Raw genomic sequence first — 23,690 nt, forward strand, 5'->3', positions numbered from 1 at the left:
AACATAACTACTTGATTCGGCTTCAGAATTTCAAAAATTATTTAAATCTATAGACTTGATTTTCAATATTTCTATTTTTTCCAAATCTCAACAATCCAAGGCTGATCAGAAACGCTGTTTTACTCCGCATTTTGCGGCAGTATGAAGTGCAAGCTTTTGTCCTAACTCTAGTAAGCTATGTTAAGAGACGCTTTGAGTAAATTTGAGTCCACCTGTGTAGTTTTATTAATAATTAATTCAATTCCAGTTAGACTGTTTGAGTTCAATTATTCCAGAGAAGAGCGTTCGAATCTTCTCTGGAATAATTGAACAATTTCATTTCAAGAATAAATGGCAATAAATAGTGGATTGTTAGATTTGCCGAGGCTTAATATACCATTAATACAAACGAGAATTTAAAATATAAGCACTTGCCATCACTTAAATACAAATAAATGAGAAAAAATAACATTGAGGGTACGATGGCGTCAACAAATCTGAATTTTTATATATAACTAGCTGACCCGACAGACTTCGTCCTGTCAAAAAGATTTGTAATGTGGCAGTTTTTGTGCCTACGTATTTTAAAAAATTCTCCTGAACAGAACCATCACCCTGGTGATAGGGCGTTGTGAATAAAAAATAATTAAATAAAACATATATAAGGATTGAAAAGTAAGTAATCGCTTTATTGTTAATCATGTGAATCATAATTATTATTATTATTATCATTATATTGCTTTGTGGTATACGATGTTTTTTGTTTGATTACCTGGCGCATAGATAAACAAATCTGATGGTTTTCCAACACGGGAACAAGCAACATACAATTGACCATGTGAGAAACATGGGTTTTCTAGATTAATACCACAAACACTTAATGATTGCCCCTGGGACTTGTTTATAGTCATAGCAAAAGCAAGCCGTCAACATGTCTATAGGAAATTTGCCATTACCAATGTCAATGAGTTGTTTAGAGAATATGTTTCCAGATTGGTCATTTTGCAACTCGACACGCATATTCTTGCTTAAATGAAGTACTTTAACATGTTTCCACAAATTGGAGGACTTTAGACATGCATTGAGTTCATCAGCTGGCGTTGATCGTGGAATCACTGGCAATGTTTGACGAAAATCTCCTGCTAATAAAATCATTGCACCACCAAATCGGTTATTATTGCTACGTAGATCTTTTAAGGTTCTGTCTAAAGCCTCCAAAGATTTTTTATGTGCCATCGTGCATTCATCCCAAACAATCAATTTACATTGCTGCAAAACCTTTGCCATTGCAGAGTTCTTCGAAACGTTGCAGGTTGGAGTTTCATTGCTTTGCATATTTAATGGCAATTTTAGTGCTGAATGGGCTGTTCGACCACCTTCAAGCAAAGTTGCTGCGATTCCCGACGAAGCGAGTGCAAGTGCAATTTTATTTTGTGAGCGAATTGTTGCTAATATTAATGAAATAAAAAAAGTTTTTCCTGTACCACCAGGTGCATCTAAGAAATAAATCCCTCCAGTTTCATCATTTGTTACTTTCATAAGAGTTTCAAATACATACTTCTGTTGTTCATTTAACAGTGGAAGATTTGTTTGAATTTATTCTTTCAAAGCGTTGAGATCATACAGTCTTTCTCGATGCAACTCTTGGTTAAAAGCGTCATGCATTGGACGATTGGGCGCGGTCAGGCCTAATTGAATTAATAGTTTGTTTGACATTATCAAGCACATGTCCTCAATTGAAATCAATGCTTCATTGTAAATTTCTTCACTGATTTGTATATTTGGATTTCCCATTCTATTCCGTATTTGATACAAAATATCATCACACATATAATCTTTGTACTTCATCCACAAATCAATTGGGTTTGATGGGAAGCATGTAGATATGATTATAGAAAACAATGTTCGTATTTGATGAGTGTGTGATGATATTACAGCATCATTGAGAGTTTGATCCCAATGAGCGTCATTTTCAAGCAATTGCAAACGTTGACAGGCTTCTCTGTAGGATCCACACAATTCACCATCAACAGTTCGTAACTGTTGGAATGATGTTGGGCCACGTACATTGACTAATAGCAGTCGTAAATAAAAACATTCATCATTGCTTGGATGTACTGAATAAATCCGGCCAATCGCATCGGTGGAATATACATCTGTATATCCTGGAACTGGTTTTCCTTGTTTCCGTCGTATAAATCTCCTTGAGGATTGATTCCAGGTATAATATTTTGGCATTTCAGAATATAGCAATGTTTGTGCGAAATCATCGTTTTGGCATGTCTCAAAAAAACTGGTTAATGTAGTAGATGGTGGCTGAGCAGCTCTTTGTACTGCGTTCTGTGCTGTAAAATACACTCTTTGTCCATTTTCTAAATGCACAGCTAAGTGAACAACAGAAGGGTGTCTCTCATGAATAGCAAAAGAAAATATTCGCCAAACTGCTTCATTACTACTGACATAGCGGCCCATTTGGTATTGGGTAACCTCATCATTAGAATTCTCTGCACCAATTCCAATCACAGCCATATCACTCCCTTTGGTTACATATTTGCAAATGTATTTAATCGATTTCACTGAATGGCAAGATTCAACGTTGATGTGTGCTTTGAATGTCTTTGATAAAATGGGTGAATATGGAACAATCCAACGATTATCTATTTCAATATCTTGTTAATTTAATTTGACAATTGTTGATTTTCCATTGTCTGCTGTCGATCTGCGACGATACAATGGATAACCGTCATTACCAGTAATTGTTTCCGATATTAATGTCCGTGGATATCGTTTTGAACATTTACCATCCATCATACACGGTGAATTTTGATTAAGAGTTCCACAGGGACCATGTATCATGTTTTTGATAACTACCTCATGCAATCCAGGATCTACTTGTACATTAGGGATTTCAGCTGATATCACTGCATCAACTTCATTTGGCCTTATCTTTTCAACCAACCAAATCAAAATGTGTGCATGTGGCAATCCTCGTTTCTGCCACTCCACAGAATACATCCAGCAGCGTGTCTCACCAAACACATTATGTTTTACGATGAAATTCATTAAAGATTTCAACTTTTGTCTAAAGACTCTGGCTGTAATATCATGACGATCAATGGATGATTTCCCAGGTAATAACTCCTGCTTAATTTCTATCCATTGCGGATTGCATGTAAATGTGATGAACAAATCTGCTGTACCATAATGACGAACATACGACATGGCATCTTGAGCATATTCGTGCATATGCCGAGGGCTTCCGATGTATGTTGCTGGAAGAATAGTCATCCGACCGACATTCTGTGCATTTCCATCAGTATTAATCGCATCTCGAAGGTGAATATAATCTTCAGATCGGAGTTTGGTTTGATTCAACCTGATGAATGTTAATCTCTCCGTTTCAATTTTAACATACATGTCATCAACATATTTGTGATATAATCGCCGACATTTCAATATGTGATTATCTGCATTTTCCCGAATCATTAGGCGGTATGAATAATAGTTCATTGAACTGACTTTTTTGTTGGTTTCAGAACCTGTAAACAGATTTTGTTTTAATAACATTCAAATATAAAATTAAAATACATAATATAGTGACTGAGATATTATCGCCATAGCTAAACTAATATTTTAGTTACCTGTAATGGGATTTATCATTTTTATTGATAAATCGTAGCCATCTTCACCTTGCCAAAATATAATGGGATATTGCAGTGCATCATATGAGCGGTGTGTTTCCTTTATAGGTTGTAATTGAAAATTCCGACGATGTAAAACAATATCACGGGATTCCAAGTTTTCTCCAACTACAACGATAGCAACTTCATCAATAGTTGGTGCATTAAAACGTCTTGTATGTTGACCTGCAGGTGTTTTATCAGCTCTGATTACAATTTTGTGATTATCGGATGGCATCAGATCCAGGGCAGTTTTAAACAATATAATCAATTGATTGTGTTGATGAAATAAAGTTTGTAATTGTTCTACAATAGACCTTTTTACTAAATTGTTATGTGCACAACGCAGATCAATTTCTTGTGGTGAATTGCCCATAAAATAAATTTGCAGGAATTTGTTGTCGCTATCTGACACTGGTAACAGTGAACCTGCTCTGTGATATATTTGCCCTTGTATCTGTAAATAAAAAAAATATTATGGTGTGGTATAAATTAATGGATTGTCAATGATCAAACTTAAATAATATTTGATCTTAAAAAGTATATATTTAGTTTTAACTAATATCTATCAAATATAAAATATAATAAAAGTGTCACTGAAACTGAATCACCATATAATATGATGACTAAGTGATATATTTCGTAATGATTAAGAAATTGAAGATTAGTAACACATCTTAACTTTGGTGACAGAAAATTTTGTTCGCTAAAATAATTATGAGTAACTGCTATAATACATACCTTGAAAGTTGGCATAAAATTTTCCCGAACTGCATTTGTTGCCCCAAATGAAGTCATTTGAAAGCAATTGTTATATTGTTGAATATGTGTCAAAAAGTGTATAGAATCTGTTCCTATTCCTGAAACCAATGAGTACAATGGTTCTGGTGGTGGATCCAATTGTATCAATTTCACTTTACCATTTGCGCAACACAATCCATTGGCTTCGTTTTTGTATTTTAATGCCTTACAGTGTGAGCAAACCAAGTTCATAGAACCAATAACAACACATTGGTAGTTACTGTAGTCAATTGACACATCGTAACTGAAAGCAGCTGGATTCAAACTTGCGCGATTATTAGTTGAATGTCGCGCTCGCGCTTCACGCGTTTGTGATATCCGAATTCTTTCACGTTCATTTCCGTCGTCACGTTCTTGTGCAGTACGATTAGATCGGTAATTAGCTTGGTGTATAGCATTTCTGGTTCTTCTACCTAAATTGCTTCGTCTTATAGGAGGCATATCAAATATAAATTATTTTTTCACTAATCACGAACTAAACAAACACTAACTAACTAAACACTCTGCACAAAACACGATATACGAATTTGTTTCGTGTATCACTTGACAATTCATCTGTCATCTGTCAAAAGTCATCTGTAACAGACAACTTTTTTTTTTAAATTTGATATGACTTGAACTCAAATCCTTTTAAGCCGTACGAATTGTTTTATTTATTTAAAATTTGAATTAAATTTTAAACAAATAAAAAATTTTAAATAAATAAAACAATTCGTACGGATTAAAAGGATTTGAGTTCAAGTCATATCAAATTTAAAAAAAAAAAGTTGTCTGTTACAGATGACTTTTGACAGATGACAGATGAATTGTCAACTGATACACGAAACAAATTCAAACAAAAAGGGCTATTTTTAGGGTTTTTCCAGCAATAATTCTAATTTTTCTCGCCGTAAAAACCATCCCTGAACTTCAACGAACATTTTAAAAAAAGATTTGGCCAAATTGGTCCAGGCGTTGTTGAGTTATGCGCTTAGGAACATATTTTGCGATTCATTTTTATATATAATAATGTTAAAGAAATTTTTTTCGGATTTCCGTTTTGAATAGAATTTGCTCAAGATTCTTTCTTGCTAGGTGTCTACTTCAGGAAAAGCGTAACTATATCAAATTTCAAAGATTAGTATGGTATACCTATCGAACGTGGCAACCTAACATAAATTTATATGTTTTCTGGAACTTATAATCAACAAATAAAGATGAACAGTTCGTCAACTATAGCACTTCCAATAAAACAGCCAATGAATAACATAGATAACGTTGAATGTTTGCGAATTATTCCTTTTTATTTTACCCTAGTTATAAAGAGGCAGAATTTTGTTTAATGCACCGGAACATGTAAACAAACCAGTTTGTAAAATTCGGTTTGTATTAATACTGCTCGATACTATTGTTAAATAACTACAACATTATTAAAAACATGAATAATAATTATTGATAATAAGACTAATTTAATGCAGCAACTTTGCGACGTTATACATCATAAAATTTGATGACGTACATTGACTGTTTTGTTGGATAAACTATAACATCTACTTCTAAATAAAAAATTAAGATTGTTCGTCAGAATTATTCAATTACATTAATTTAATTATTTAAAAAAGCTGAAGAGGATTACAAATAAAGTTTTTGGCTTATAACTTTTTTACAGTTTTTATAATTACAAGCTATTTGAACTGAAAAAAAGAAAAATATTCATCAAGACAATACAAACACATTAAAATACAAAACATAATCATTTAACTGTATGGAAATGTTCAACATACAATTTGCTTAACTTTAATTAAATTCTAAATAATTCAATTTATTTATGCTTATTTCTAGGCAAACAGTTATTGCTGAAATTAAACTTTAATTCTAGGACAGGTATTGTTTGCTTTAAAAGCAGCAATTTCCCGAAATGCTTGTCGGGCGATTGCTTCCAGACAAGTTTGTTGTATCCAGAAGAAAATGCCCATTCGCAGAGGTTGACAAAAGCAAACTCGTGCTGGAGAATTGCGTTTGAAAGAGGTGTTTATTTATTTTGTTTACTCTTAAAATACCGGTCGCTTTAGCAGAATTACTCCTTCGACATGGCATTATTAAAGTTTACGTTAAATTCTCCATTATAAAGGTTTCCATTATACCTCCATGATTCGACATAGAATATTCTCGTTGATCCCATTGAAATTATCTAATGATTTAGTACAATACGATTTAGAAATGTATTTGTCGTGGGTTTTAATTATATGTACTATCCTCATATTAATTGTATTATTATACGAGGCTGGTTCAAATATGATCGAGACAAATACTCTAACACGTTTAATTTCTATTGATAAAATTTACAAAAATTCGGTTTTCTCGGTTCAAACAACCGATATTGGATCGAGCGTGAGACGAGCGGTATGAGGGCGCGCGTTATTCTGAAGAAGATCCGCTCTTCCTGTTGGAATGCTCCTCCGTTTCGAGCTATAAGCAAGTGTCACGTGTGTTTTCAGAAGTTTAAGATAGTATGCAGCGTTAATGGTACGTTGTGAGCGTAGGACATCGACGTACAGCACGCCCCGTCTGTCCCGGAACACCGTATACAGAACTTTACCTGGCTGTTTTCGCTTTGACTGGCGCACCTTCCTCCTTCTTTCTCCACTCTTTAGACGACATCTTGCTTTCGGGGGTGTAATGTGTACCCATGTTTCGCCTGTCGTGAAGATTCAACCGCGAAAATTTTTGCTTGAAGTTTAACAGTTTACGAACCCATCGCGCTTTTATTTTGCGATATTGAAGGTGATTGTAGATAATAGACTCTACACTACTAATACTGATGTCGAGTTCAGAAATGTCTCAAACATTCATCCTACGGTCTTCTAAAATGAGTAGTTCTATGCGGCGAATGTTGTCTGGTGTGATACTGGTTCGTGGTCGACGATCATGCTGCTCATTCTCGACGGCTTCGCGATCATTCTTGAATGTTTTGGCCGATTTAAACACGGCAGCCCTACTCAGACACTTATTATTACCGAACTGATTTCGCAAATGCAGAAACATTTTCGTCTTTTTAACGCCTTTTCACACTAAAAACCGAATGACAATACGTTGCGCTACGGCGGTCTGCACTTGATGTTCACTTACGGTCGTAGCACGCGCGTGAAACATGCGCTACCGACAAGACTATGGCACACTGCTCGTAAGGGACTGAGCTATCAATCACATAATCAAGCCACGACCTTCAAAACATACATGCCTCTATAGCGTTTGTCTCCATCATATTTGAACCACCCTCGTGTATTCAATTTGACTCTCATATTTATTTTTTGGGAATATGTAAGGAAGTAAAGAAATTTCGTTTGATAAAACAATATTTATATCTTTATATGATGCATATTATTCATCCAGTAGCACTAGGTCAATTTTCTCTTTTTGGGAGTTATTTTAAAAAAAATGATTATAAGTCAGACCTGTCCTTATTAATCAGAACAAGATACTTTTAATATGCTTTTTGTTTTAATATCTTAATACCAATCACTGTTATAGACTGACTGACTAGAGATCAACGGATTGATAAGAGTAAAAACAATTTTGACTACATTAATGTTATTTTGTTTTCTCGATTGATTCTATTCGACTTTCTCAGTCCCTCGATATTTGTTGATACCTTTTAAATATTAAAATTTCTTTCATTCGATTTTCATTGAATAATAACATTCTTAATACAAAAATTCCTTATTAACGATACGTAAAATTATTATTGAATTTAAAAAAGGTGCTATGATTAAATAGGTGATAAAGATTGATTAATAACAAACTAAGATATGAATATTTGATGATCATTATTCCTCTTTTTTTTACAATGAAGTCAATTTTATAAAATATAATAATAATTTTACATCATTTAAATTGAAATTCTTATTTTGAAGCTAATAATTAGTAAAGGAATTAAGTGGGGGAAAAAATAGAACGTACATGTCGGAATGAAGCAGAAATATACCATTTACTGTTATTATATTATTGCATTGCAACTTTCCGGATATTAAAACACTATTAAATACATTTGGGATATTTACTCTATTTCTTTCTTCACACAACCACTTGCCAATTTAGAATTATATGAAATGAATTGATCTGTACAGCACAGAGAATCACACAATTATCTCCGTCTTTCCTCTCTCGAAATTATTATTGGACTGGATTTGTATATCTCCGTTTGTTATTAATAAATAGAAAAACAGTGGAAGTCTACATTTAATTGGAATAGTAATAATTATTCCTAGTCGCCCTTCCCCTAGTTTTTCTAATATCGAGTTCGACAGTTCTACTAGTTTCAGTCATTGATATATCAATGCTAATATTGATTCATTTTAATAACCAATTTTTCTGAACAAAAAAGAACAAACCAAACTTTATATTACTGTTCAATTAAGTATTCATCACAATATAATTCGAGGAGCCTAGACTGTCTTGTTTCATTTTTGATAGAAAAAATAGCAAAATAAGACAAAAATGATCTGGAATCTCCATATCCAAACCACAATAAATTTTTACTAAGTAGAAGGGTATCACTGAATTAATATTATTAGAGATGCGTGACTTTAAGGCTACCTTTCAGTAAAACCCGCAATGGTTTTCTTCAACTTTACAGTCGCTGTTTAAACAAAAATAGATTTTCTAGATTGGATACTTATCGACCAACCCTCGCATCAAATTGGTTCATTTCAGAGAGACCTAAAGTTTATAAAATATACTTTTAAGCAGATAATAGAGTTTATAGTATTTAATAGGGGTTGATCAAAAGAATTGGCTATTGAATCAGAAGAGTTCGCGCTACAAGCGGATTCCCTCGACTACTAACGAATATAATTACTGTCGAGAAAGCCGTTTTCGTAACTCCCTCCCAGTTGAAGCCTCAATTATAATTACTTGTTAAATTAGTGCGAATATTAATTGCTGATTTAGTTGTTTTTGGTATGTTTTTATTCACCAGACAGATTCGGCTTAATTCGGTGCCTCTGGAAGTTCCAAAGACAAATTACATTTTCGAGCAGCTCTTGTAGTAGACTTTTCTTGCTAATACCGACCATATAAATCATGATCAAACTTTTCTAATGTACTTTATGGACGGATTAACTATACTTTATTAATAATTTATTTAGCCATTACCATTTTATTAGGTTTTAAACTAGCTTTTTGTCGTTTCTTTTGTCCGGGAACGCTTTTGTTACAGAAAAAATATTAATCAAGATAACTGAAACGTTCATAACACGGCCTATATTTTATTTTTATCAACATAAATGAATAAAAAGAAAAAATATTCAGGTGAGTGAAGGACCTTAGCTAAATTCATAAAAAGCATTTTCGTTCAATCCTGTTCCACAAACTATTATTTGTTGCTTGCCACTATATCCTCCTATATATTTGTCTTTTAGTTAAACATTTATGGAAAGTCTGGCGTTCTAGGGCAATCTAATAGTCTACCATGTGTTTCTTTATAGTTATTCATAAGGGGTTATATTTGGCTCATACGGAAGAGGTGATAGTACTTTGCATTTGAACACTAAACACGTTTTTAAAAGTTATCACACTAATTTTCTATAACTGTTTCATAGAATTTGAGTAAGTTATAACCAATCGATATCATCATACCATGAAGGTGAAAAGTTCTCAGCCTAAAACAAAGTGTCTCAATCAGCAAAAATTGATATTTTAGTTTTGGCAGCACATATTATTAGTTCGTACCGAAAATTTTAATTTGTTTTTTCAGGCAGTATATTTACTTTACTTTTGACGATATTGTTCTATTATTACACATCAGAAACCAAGCACTGGTCAAAGCAGTCGGTGTAAGCTGGTGGTTCAACGTTAAAAAAAACGAATTCGATCAGATCTATCAGAGAGGTCATAGCTAGAGCGTTATGCAATGTAAAAAGTACCCTTGAAGAGGACAAAATAATTATACGGGCATACTCCTTCAACCTTCCTGACCAGCTGGATGGCGAGAAGCCTAATAGGTAGAAGGAAGAAACCATTTTCCACCAGGATAAGACACCTGCACACAACGGTAAGCTGGAAATGACATACCTCCGTAATCTACTCTCCTAATTTTGCATGTTCCATTTTTTCATCGGACTTTTTGTTCATAAACTTCAATAAACGGGTTTCTGTAAAGCGCTTTACAACCAGTGAAGAAATGCTGTAGATGAAGATTTTTAGAGCCTACCAGATTTAAATTTCATTAAAGAAATTGGAAAAAAGCCATTAATCATTGGCTTTCAATCTTACTTCAAAATACTTACTACAGTAAGTTATAGTAAGTTATGAATGAAAATAAGCTGCTGAAGAAATTAAACCAGAAGCTACTGGAAATGGAATATTAATTTTTTTATGTAGTTATTACCTAACTTACCGTCCATTGTAGAAACAATCATCTCTTCTTAAAAATATTATTAAAATATTCTTACCTGAAATTAAAAAAAAGTAGTTAGTAACTTTCTAATTAATTTAAATAAAGTAACTAATTATTTAATAGAAACGATAAAATTTACTGATGGGATTTTGTTAAATTAAAATACTAATTATAATACTTAATTAAAATATACCTGGTACAGTTTCAAGTATGCTTGAATTTTTTGTTATTATCGAAATTGTAGAGCAACGTAGTATCTTGTTAGTTAGGCGTCGAGAAATTTGAAATATTAATATTTGAAATATGTAAAATTGGCTAATCTGTAACTGTATCATTATCAGAATTAACATCGCCATAATAGTTTCTCTAGAATTTCTCATGAACTATTCGAAAGAAATAAAGGAAAATCAAAAAATATTAGAAACGGCAGATTTATGTGGGTTAATATTTAAGGTTAACTATGTTACTATCTATATATTAATGGACTTACCGAAGATTTTGCGAAAAAATAAGATGAGCCGAGATCAAGCAACCAGGAATAGCTATAAGATTGGAAACCAAATATTCAAACAAATATATTGGGCTATTGTCACAAGTTTTGTAGTTCAACCGATGTTAAAATGGAAAGTGAGTTATTTAAAACATATTATTAGATGGGTTTACTTAATGTTAAGGAGTGCTATTTAAGAATTTATATTACTTTTGGTTAATGTCGTATGAATGGAACCATTAGTTAATCATGACAAAGATTCGCTTTATGATAGATTAATAATAGTATGATCATATAATGTTACATTTTACATTTTTTGCGTGAAAAAATTCATATGTCTGTATTGTAGATGGGTATATAAAACCATGAAAGAAAAATACGTCATATACAAAAATTTCATTCTAATATACTTCAACAGAATTAGAGAATGATAAGAAACTGTCTGTTTACAAGGTAATTAGATTTTTGCAAGCCATTTTTTAGATTCACAAAGATCAATTCTTAATTTATTATTGACTCATTAATTATCATTCATAATGATTAAGAGTTTTCTGAAATTTTATTGCTATCAAATCCTAATCAATAAATGCATTTCATAAAAGAGCACCAACTGAATATTGAAAATAATAAATACATTAATTTGAGCATCAAGAGTCAAAATGAAACAAAAGACAAATTAAGAAACAGTGGGTTAACTAAAGCCATATTCCTTCCACTTCACTTATTCCGTCCACTTCGTATTCCTAAATTTTCAAAATTCAGTAGTCCATTTAATCGTCCAGTAATACGTTACTGTAATAATTCCCAAATTGTAAAAAGTATAGTACCTAATTATTTTCGTTATTATTTTAATAAGTCAAGGAATAATAAATAATTTCAAGACTGAGTTATTCATATATAATAATGAGAAAGAAAAATAATCATATAAGATGCTCTGATTCACGGTATATTAGTAAATATATTAATTACTACAATCAAATATGCAGCTATTTTATATAAGCTATTTTACTTTTAACCTTTTATCAACATGTTCATCAATTAATAAGTTAATAGATCAATGGTTATAAATTCCTTTCCTTTAATATACTTCTTACTTCTTAAATTGTAAAAAAATTAAAATTGATATGTTTTAATATACAAACAAAATTTAATTTACTTTTATATATCACATATACTTCTCATCTTATATGGAAAATACCCCGAAAATAATATTTAGTAATAAAATATATTATTTAAAAATTATTATTTTTATTACAAAGAAACATGATTAATTTAGTAAATTGTAGTCGAACTACCGGGCAATCACTGATAAGGAATTATTTTAGTTAGATCAAGCATTTAACATTAAATTATAATAGGGGATATTTAAATAATCCTTTATGAAAGCAACACATTGGTTTCAAAAGTACCAAGTATCTATATAAAATAACAAATATTTATTTGCCTGGAAATAATTGAAAGATATCTACTTTTTTAAATTGATATATTTATAAAACATCAACCATTTTGAACTTCTCAGAAAATTTATTTTACGATTCTCAAAGATTCGGTAAAAAATCTACCATATTCCTATGTTCATTTCATAATATATAGTTAAAGGGAGGTTGTACTTCGAAGGGACTACTACAATATATTAGCAGTATATTCACATAATCTATATTATCTTTGAACTACCTAAAATAATAAACTGTTGGTGGAAGCACTGAATTATTAACCATCCTGAGCCTATAGAAACAGCACACGTTATATATACTCTGTCCGATAGATACTTACTGTAATATATAACATCATTCGACGAAATAGGTATTGGAGTTATTGCTGTGTTAATACCGTCATTGTGCTAGCTAAAGCAATAGCAAATCAACATTTCTGATAGATTGCAAATATTGGTTCTGATTAAGCCTATTTATATTTTTAGGTTATATAAATTAAATGTTGGGATTACTGCCCATCCTAAAAGTTACAAAAATAATTTGAATTCGTGATCGAAATGTAACTGTAATTTATTCAAGTTAATTATGATTCCGATGTAATACTTTCCTAATAATATATAATAAAAATAAATCGAAAAAAAGTAATGCAAATATATATATATATATATATATATATATATATATATATATAAATTACTACCTAAGAATAATTTAAAATTTGGACTTTCTTTACAAAAAATATTGTCATTTAATTTGAAGACCATTTTCAAAGTTTAACGGTTTAAAAAACAAAATGCACTTGCTCTAGCTAATTACTGTTTCAGATCGATCACAGGCAGAAATTATTAGACGAGACTAGAATCTATTGCAATTAGTCGCTGGGATACCAAATATTTTATAAAGCAGAACATATTAATCTTCAGAATGTTGGTTATATAAGTTCATACCCTTAATCTCAAGTTGATGCGACTGTTTTGTTTAACCAAAGACCACATAGTAAAAAATATATTCAAAGGTATATTTTTCATACAAAAAATATATTTATCATATCAATATTTTAAGAGCATTTAAGAGGTATTTTAAAAAACATTAACACATGTACTGATAAAGTATTTCTACAACATATTTAGCCGTATCAATGAAACAAATGCAAATGCTATCTAGACATTATCAATAGAAATAGATTTCAATATTTCAATAGAAGGAAGTTGTAGTAAACATTGTTTAAATCTTGGTAATCATGGTATCACAAAAGCCAACGCTAAGCCAAACTAAGAATATCGTATTGCTCGATGAATTATCGTTTACATTGTTTCCTACAAACGGGTGGGTTTATATATACAAAACCCCAAGAAGAAGGCTATGATTTTGATTGTCTGCTTCCTACAGTTTGAGAGAGGTTTTACGAATTTATTAATATGAATAGCATATTGCTGCCACACTTACATATTCTAAGATAACAATGCGTCCATACCCACCGCCACAAATGTTCAGTCTTGGTTTTGGAAGCATCAGAATGTCATAAGACATTTTCCCTACTCAGCACAATTACTAGACTTCAGTATAATTGAATCGTAATGTCGAGTTTTAGAGCATAGAGTAAGGAGTATATTTCATTCATCATTGAAGCACTTGACGGATATTTTGGTAAAAGAATGGTACAACATTCCTTGTAAAACCATTTAGACACCCCACAAATCTATTTCGTAAAAAAATCAGCTATTTAGGAAGCACTTTATTAATAAAAAAAGATTGTGTACGTCATACGTACATAATATTTTATCCATCCCCTGTATATCCCAATTATCTACATTGCTATTATATTGCTAGTATGTCCCTGTACTTTTTATTATATATCTCAGATCCTTTCTTTTTACAAGTTACTGTTAAAAACTTATTTCCGAGTTGTGTTAATGTATTTCAGGATCAATTTTTGCAATGTTGTTTTTCCTGTTTAACAGCTGAATAAACCTGTAAATGAATGTGATAACTTTGATAACTGGTCTTTTTTTAATTTATTGTTTTAATAATAATGGAATAATCCAAAGTAACACAGAATCTTAAACTACATTGTTTTATAATGAAACAAAACCGTTAGTATTTAGACCATTCTTATTTACTGACTTTTTATTTGAAATTGCAACTTTTTTACTACATTTTTTACCTTAGATATTACAAAATTTACATGAGAAAATTCGATATAGCTCTAACAGAGAGAATAAATTTAGGACACAAAAGGAAGATCTGGCTGCACCGTCCAGTTAAAAGATCCTAATGGGTAAAATAGTCGTGGGTACTACCTATCCATGGGTGCGTTTTATATCATTTAATTGTATGTATTTGTAGTATATATATATATATATATATATATATATATATATATATATATATATATATATATATATATATATATATATATATATATATAAATTTTAGTTCTATGCTCTTCTCCATATAGACGTCATATGTGCGCACAATGTTCTGAAAAAGCAGTTAACAATTGGCTAGTAGTTCGCTAACAAAACTATTGTGCATGGAAAAAAAATCTGTTTAAATAAAATATTATATTTCCAGATAATATGAACAAATTAATCTCATATAATATGTACCGACATTAGGTCCAATCCGAGTCTGTATTTGTACTATAAAAATTCCAATATCGTAACCAACAACTAAAGTAATATTACAAACACATGTCTGAAAATAAATACTAACATAATACTAATTTAAGTTCCAAGAAGCAACGTATGTTAAGTAATAGAAACATTTTGAACGGAATAGAGAGCTGTTTGTAATTTTGTTGGCAATGTTACCAAAAAGCAAGGCGAATATTAATTACACCGAGTCATAAAATTTTCTAGTGCCTGCAGGTAGAATTCGTTATAACGAATGCCGGATAGTAATTTTCTTAATGAGTTTCCTCTACTTCCATTTTAAATTTAACTTTTTTTCCCTAATTTTTGCTTACACTTTGATCAAATAGTTTTCTAGTTTCAACGATGTTATAAATTTCCATTAGTATATCTTGGAAAGTGGCAATAAGAGCTCTAGATATTCTTTAGATTAACATTAATCGGGGTAATTAATTCATATATTAACTGTAGTACTTGATCATAATATATTTCTAATAGATGGCGTTTAGTATCTGTTAGTTATATGTGAAGTTAAGGTATCTAATAAATTGAGTACGTTGTCCAACAGCTTCGACATTGAGGTTTAATTGTTTGCTAGGAAAACAATGAACACTTTAGTGTAGAGCACAGTGACTGGCGTTGAAAAACACATATAATCCAAGAACTCTCTACTCAAGCACAAAATGTCGTAGGTCCACATTGACACCGAAGCGGAATATTCATGGACATAAAGTCTTACTGCGGATATAGCGGCTTCAGAAAGGTATATTGTGTTAGGAGATGCTAAAACCAAATGCTTGCAGCTGCCATTTGCTGCTGTAGACACCTGCCACAGTTAATAGAAAATATCGACAAATTATTGCAAAAAAGATCAGTAGTAGTAATACTCTTGCATGACAATATTCTGCCATAGTTTTCAAGCGTTGTAAAGAGGAACTGTTGCTGTAACCAATGGGAACTTCTGCTTCACCCAAGGAATTAACTAGGCACCTTTTGTTTACCATTTGTTTAGGTCGATGCAACATGGGTTTGTTGATACACATTTTCTAAATTCTGAGAAAATTAACACAGTCCTAGAAATATTAATAAAAACCGAGGTTAAACCACAGGAAATCAAATAATTTGGTCAGGTTTTGAGGCAAAACACACCCCTCTATGAATCATACAAGCCGCTATGTCTCCAAATATTTATTAAAGTTCCGAATTAATAATTATCGGCAACATACTGACATTAGTTCATCTCAATTAGGTCAGAAGAAGAAGTCTGGAAGTCTAGAAGTCTCCTAGTTCGATATATTACGTTTTATAGATAAAGTCACTTGCCGGGCGGAGATTTGAGTTGAATGAGGGGATTATCGTCACCACGGAAGCCCACTCTGCAAACCTCGAGAAAACGCGCATTTTCCAAAATTTTCGTTTATTTTGTAGGCTAAGTATTTATCGGATCACCTTCGTATTTGAAAGTCAACAAGATAGTATTGGTTGGATATTTTGGTTTCAAATGTTTATCAATTTATTCAATATTGAATCATCCAATGCTTTTAGAAATTTATTTACGATAGATTTATTCAATCCATACAAACTTAAAATATTTGGTTCATAATTTCAAAAGTGTTGCTTCTAATAGAGTTCTCAGGCATGATCTGGTTAATATAAAGCAATGATCCAAGATGAAAAATTAAAAGCAGTACGAAATCATCATTAACAATGGATTACAATTAACGTGAACATATTGGAAATTGAGTGAATAAATTGAAGAAGCTCAGTGATTTCTCTCAACGTAAGGAATGAGTGAAGTGGCAATGATGAATGCGTCTGTTTCATTTTATTTGTAAATTTCGCTCAAAAAAAAGAGGTAGTAGAAAAAATGGAAGTCCCTCTTAATAGCCCAAAGCCCAAATCTGTCTATCTGTTTACGGTCAAATCTGGAAAGATCTTTATAATACAAAGTATTTATAATTGTTGACCACTTTTGGCAAAGTTTTTCGTTCTCAGGTACGCCTTTGTTGCTGTTTTGTCGAAATATAACAAGACTGTATGATTAAAGGATTTGAGCCACTAATATAATGCAGGTTTTGACATTGCTATTAAGTGATATTATAAGGTTTAGGATTTCAGCACTAAGAATATAATGTAGACTAATAAGGTTATTTTGAAATCAGTGATATATACAGTACAGTACCTACTGCTATAGAGGACTTCTACTAGGTACTACTACTAGGTATATATATATATATATATATATATATATATATATATATATATATATATAATTGTTTTGTAGATATGAGGCATTGCATGCTAGTTATAGCACTAAATTTATAGGCTTCCAGCGTCTTGTATTATTTTTATTTTTTCTAATTAGGAAATACCTATTAAACAAAATCTCAGTGAATATTAATAATTATTCAGTAATTTTAAATTAGCCAACGACAACTTGAAGACCTGTCGAAATACATTTCTGTGCTAATACATCTATATGAAAGATGACGTTGTATTAATAAAAATGATCTTTTTTAAGCAAAGTCTAGTATTACAAATTTTAACTCAATCGATACTTTATTTAATTAATTTAATACTTAATTTTAATAATGTCTTTAACAGACTTAATGGTCGTATTATTATACATAACATTACTTTATTTAAGTTAATGAAAATGGCCTGTTCAGACATCCAAGGACTTCTTGTCAATGAAATAAGTGAACTAAATATAAACTGGTTCGGCAACTGAAATCGTTTAGGTCGTGGGAAAGGTTAAAGTTTGGAAATTAGAAAATATATTATATAACGGACTCCCGTCTCGTTCGTCTTGCGTTCAAATCATAACAAAATTAAATGCCCCAAAATCAATTTTCTCTTGGCCTTCGATTCAGTTCGGGGCCAATTACGTGTATACAATAAGAAACCCCAATCACTTCGTTGATGAACAGCAGCCAAGCCTCTTAGCTCCTCGATATTGGGAAATACCGAGAGCTATTAAATCTGACGAATCGTTACGCCATAGTAAAACTGTAGACGCGGTTTTAGTTTGAGCTTATGTCTATTCTGAGGTTATTACTTTTGTTTGTGGTTCATGTTAGAATCTAAGCTTTCTCTGGGTCCTCCAGATATTGCCAATATATTACTGGACGTACAGGTTTACACAAGTTCTGTATTAATTATAATATTACTTGTTGTTCTGGTCAAATTGAATTTTAGTTCGATAACGGCCAATAATAGTAAATTTATTAATTATTTTATGAAACTATTTGCTAGATATAGGTTAATTTTTTTAAAATTTTATGATGCAAATATTTATAAGATGCTCTATATTTTGAGATTAATGCAACATAAGATGTATATAATTTTTAAAATGGGATTGGGATTTAAACACTAATACTATTAATTTACATACAATAAAAAACTATATTTTAAAGAAGAACAGAGGTGAAATGTTGAGCGGCGATACAAAACGATATTGAGGGTTTTTATCATTTAGAAGACAGACCAACCCATCTCACTCGTTCACTATTTAGGTAGTTTAAAAGCAGGTGGCCCTCGTATATAGTTGCGATAAACAGGGCTGTAACCAACATTATATTAAATATATAATTATATAAAAAATAACACCTCCTTCCTAGTAAAACGGCCACAGGAATGTACGTGATCGTTATTTCGTCTGGACAGCTTATATTTGTTATAAAATTGTCTTTTGAGAGCAAGTTTCGGTAATTCCAAATTTTAGTAGTCTATGGCTAATGAACTAAGTGTCTCAAATCTGTGCAACAATTGCCAATCCAACGTCAGCCTCTCTTGTTAATTAATTTGATTTCATTAATTGGATGAATTCGAAAGAGAACAGCCTTATGCTCTCCCCAGAATCCTATCGACTGCACAAGTTAAAAAGTGGGAAAGGGTTTTAAACACAAAAACTATCTATATATTGTAAGTGATAACAGCGCTGAACTAAATACGGGACTATATGCTACATACACTGTTGATGCTTTTAAGAACTCACCTTTTAAGAAATTTTCCAGAAATAATAATGGCACCAAATTATACATTCACTCTGTGATTTAGTTTGTCTCAATTGCTAGTAGGTTTATGATTATTTATAAATCATATTTTCTTTTGCATTCATTCGAAGGTCTCCCGATAAGTCTTCGGTTTAAATGTCTTTAATTAAATATTTCATACGTGCATTCTATACATGAAAAACATGATACGTGGAGTTTATAGAACGATGAAAATATAACATAAGAAGTAGTTGTTATCATAAGTTCTAATGAATCCCTTTAACCGTGCCAAATTGTTAACAACAAATATTATTTGAATGTTATATGTGCTTTACGTTAAATTGTTCCTCCCATACGTTCCTCATTATATAACACCACAACCATTCTATTCGCACGATATAGCTTCGTCTAATTTCAAGATATTTAAGAAATCTTAAATATATACCAAAGCCACAATTTTAAGTCGTTCATGGACGACTGAAAAACAAGCGGTGGCATATATGCACTGCAATCAAATGGATTATTTTGTTTGGCGTGAAATAAATTTGAAAAAGTAAATAACCAATTTATGTTTTATTTCAAAAAGGTTTAATTTTTTTATCACATCACTAAGCTGTGCTTTAACGCATTATGAAATTATTTCCATATAATATATTAACATTAACATATTACCTTAACCTGATATTTTATTTTCATTTAATAAAGCATACTCCAAAATACTTCAGTTTGAATCTCTGCCGAAGAGCTCATATGGGGAAACTTTTTACAAAGCGTATTCTCAAAGCTGGCAGCAAAGTAAAAGGAGGCTCTAAGAAGAAAGGATTAGAGCCAACACATAGACCTTTCCTATTAATTGACGTAGCAGCTTAAGGGGCTTTTTGTGTGTCAAAAGAAAAGAAATAAATTACTCCAGATGATTTGCTGCGTCTTTAGCAGTACGAAGTATATTTCGCTCGAGAGGGGCTTTTATTGTAATTAACATTAGATCATTTTACCATATACACAATTAAACGTTTAAAAACATAGTACTGTGTGTAATTTAATTTGAAATATATGTTTAGAATCAAATATATTTGAATAATAAATAGAAAATTGGAAGTTTATCAAAGTATTATTGGGTCCTTTTCCTAATAAGTGGTGTCAACTTCACTTTATTTGGGGGAATTATATTATGATTTTAGGGATATAACTATAATAATTATTACTAATTATTAGTGAATAAACATTTTTAGTAAATACACTAACACAGTTTTGAAAACTCTTCAACGGATTTATAAAAAGTGATAATATTTCTATAACAAACTTAATTTTTAAAAAAATGTTGAAAATTTTTCTTCTAAACTACCTAAGTAGTGAACGAGTGAGACGGTTTGGTCTGCTTTTACCTTGAATGTCGCTTTGCATCGCTGTTCAATCAATCGTCTCTTATTTTCGTAAAATGAAACAGATTCTAAGTTATTTTACTTAGTTTTACTGAGTTTTTTTTGTTTAGTGCCCTTTCATATATTAATTTGTTTTAATACCCTTGCATATATTATAACTGGCGCAGTCGGCAGAATTTAGGGAAGATCATAAGGCTGCTCTCGTTTGAATTAATTTCATTAAATTAACCAGAATAGAATTAATTATCTACAAAAGAAGACAGATTGACGGATTCATAATTGTTCCGCAGTTACTCGAAGCGTTTCTTGATGTAGTTAAGTATAGTTCAGGCGAAAATGTCGCAGCTGAAGTTGTAAGATCATAAAAGGTAGATTGAAGATGCTCAACGACCCCTAGGCATTAACTATTCCAAGTAAGAAACATTCAAGCTTTGAAAAACATCTATAGTCCCTGGATTCCCGGCACATGCATCACAGTTCAACATGTAAGGCCTCCAAATGAGGACTGAAGTAGCTATGAACTAACATAGTTAACTGAAATGTAAACAAAATTTTGAGGTTTAGGACGAACGATCACCTAAGGCGGTTTGAGTTAGCTCAGTTTCTTAGCTGTAGACTACTGAAATCTAGAATCACCAAAATTTAATCACCAAAAAGATAATTCTGCAGAGGGGTATCATAGAAATTTGGGTAGAAACGGTACCATTTCGAACATTTTTAAAGGCAAACTGGCTTTTGAACGCTTATCTTGGCAATTTATTATAAATTACAAATTATTATTAAATTGTTTAAGATATAACATTATAAACAATTGAATAATTAAAGCATACATTTAGAGATATATGTTATAATGGTTTGGATATAACAGTCGGATGAGAAGTAAATGAATTCTTACATAATTCTGTCTCAACGAATCTGAAAAATAGGGGGCCAGCATTTTCCGGAGACATAACAGATGGCACCACCTAGGCTAGACTTAATAAAGAATCACCTGCAGCGCCAGCAACAGCTTATTTGATGAAAACTTGAAAACATTCAATTGTTTGTAATTTATTTCTTTGTAAATGGTAAGTTCAATGATTTCATTTGACCAACGTTAAATATCCAGGACTGTGTTTTACATCAAGGAAATACTTTAATGCCCCCCCCCCAATTTTTTGTTATAGTTGCTTTAAATTTTAAATTTCTTCTGATGATTGGTTGATTATATGTAACTTTCAGTTCAAAGAGATAGTGGTCGGATGTACAAACACGTCCTAGTATTGCGTAACGAAATCGAGTTATACCCAAGACATAATAAATATTCTGTTAATACCCATAAAAACAATACAAAAGAGAGCTGAAAATGATATTTTAAGTCAACCTGTCTAAAACAATTTTTCAATAGATTGAACGACAAAACATCGTGGCACTGTAAAAATATTCGTTCGAACTCATTAGAAAGGCTCACCAGCTCCAGCTTTCCTAACCAATTGATTCAAATGGCGGCAAATGCCACTGTGAGTTTGTTGAGTTCGAATCGAAAATACCGAGAGGCAAATTTTTAGCCCACCGAAAAAAAATTACTGAATAAATAAAACGTTTGCTTCGTTTGTCGGCTTCGATGCTCGTTTTGGCAAACACTAACGTTTTGCTTCATTTGATGAAATATTTTGATAAAACACAAAAACCTTTTAAAAAACGAACTTCTTTTATAAGTAGGCGGCATAAGCTGTTTTGATAATATTTTTTTTGTTTTTGTTATGTTCACAGCAGGGGTGAGGTTTATGGGTTTTTATTGTTGTCGAAATAATTTTCCTTTATATTAATTTTCGTTAAGCGTGTTCGTCGAATATTTTTAGATTGTAAATATATTAGAAAAAAAAGTTTATATATTTCACGCTAAATTTATCAAATTGTACCGCTACAAAAAATTGGAATTATACTTTTAATATAATATTAATTTAATAGAATATTTTCTACTTTAGACTTGCTCCATTTTATCTACTTACTGTATAATCTCAATTTTATAGACTATAAAGGAATCAGTATGTAGAAGGAATTAGAAACAAATATATTATAAAAAATATGAAACAAATTTGAGCATACGAAAACTGACTATTAATATTTTTATAGTATCAACACTTCCTAAACTATGTGTCTTATTAATATAGCAATATATATAATTTCGCAAATATAATTATTTTACAATAATATAAGATAATTTTTAATTGTAAATTATTGAAAAAAATTCATTCAAGTAAAAAAAAGTACCCATTTTTTTTTTGTATATTTTAGAGTCTCCTTTTACTAAAGAGGGTTTATCTGGACTGGACCTACAGTTTAACGTGCGCTCCGAGCCACGATCCTCGGTATCAAGCCTACCGACTGGTGAGTAACCAACTTAGAAATCATCCCAGAAGACATCAGATCTTATCCAGTTTGGTTACCTGCGTGAATGGAATCTTTTTTCTTGTCGGATTTTGCATTCTTGATTAAGGACAATCACAAAGTTTAAACAATAACAAACAGACTCGATGTCCCAGTAGGATTCAAACCCACGACCATCGAAATAGTAGGTGGACCTTCCTGTCATTACCATTGCGCGAACCAAGCCGGCTACATACATTTTAATAAAATTAATAAAAATATATCAATGCATTAGAAACATCAATGAAAGCTTTACATCATATTCCCATTAATGATGGTATTAAAATATTACAACTAATTTTAAAAACTAATATTAGTTAGAAATTCATGTACGATATTAAATGTGAGTTAAAGACCTTGCATGCATTTTAATCAGTGATATCTACTAGTGAAAATATAAAATGTACATGTATAAAGCTACTAAAGAATCTAACCGAAATGCTAATTTTTATTCCTCTGACTTTTATATACATAAAATAACAGTTTCATATATAGTATTATTGAGTTATTCA

At 31.3% G+C, this 23,690-nt stretch overlaps 1 protein-coding gene across 1 annotated transcript; it reads right to left on the reverse strand.

Annotated features, from left to right (window-relative positions):
* Positions 1–2,652: 2,652 nt before the first annotated feature.
* LOC143190079 (uncharacterized) lies at positions 2,653–5,078 on the reverse strand. The gene is made up of 4 exons (XM_076394165.1): positions 4,580–5,078; positions 4,401–4,519; positions 3,621–4,116; positions 2,653–3,518 (listed from the first exon to the last, which is right to left on the reverse strand). Exons 1-4 carry the CDS (start codon positions 4,899–4,901, stop codon positions 2,653–2,655), a joined length of 1,803 nt encoding a protein of 600 aa, XP_076250280.1. The 5' UTR covers positions 4,902–5,078.
* Between the last annotated feature and the right edge of the window lie 18,612 nt (positions 5,079–23,690).

Source organism: Rhynchophorus ferrugineus, unplaced genomic scaffold (genome assembly GCF_030347505.1).
Source record: "Rhynchophorus ferrugineus isolate W39M unplaced genomic scaffold, kcgeb_rfMv2 rfM2, whole genome shotgun sequence".
Classification (NCBI taxonomy): domain Eukaryota; kingdom Metazoa; phylum Arthropoda; class Insecta; order Coleoptera; family Curculionidae; genus Rhynchophorus; species Rhynchophorus ferrugineus.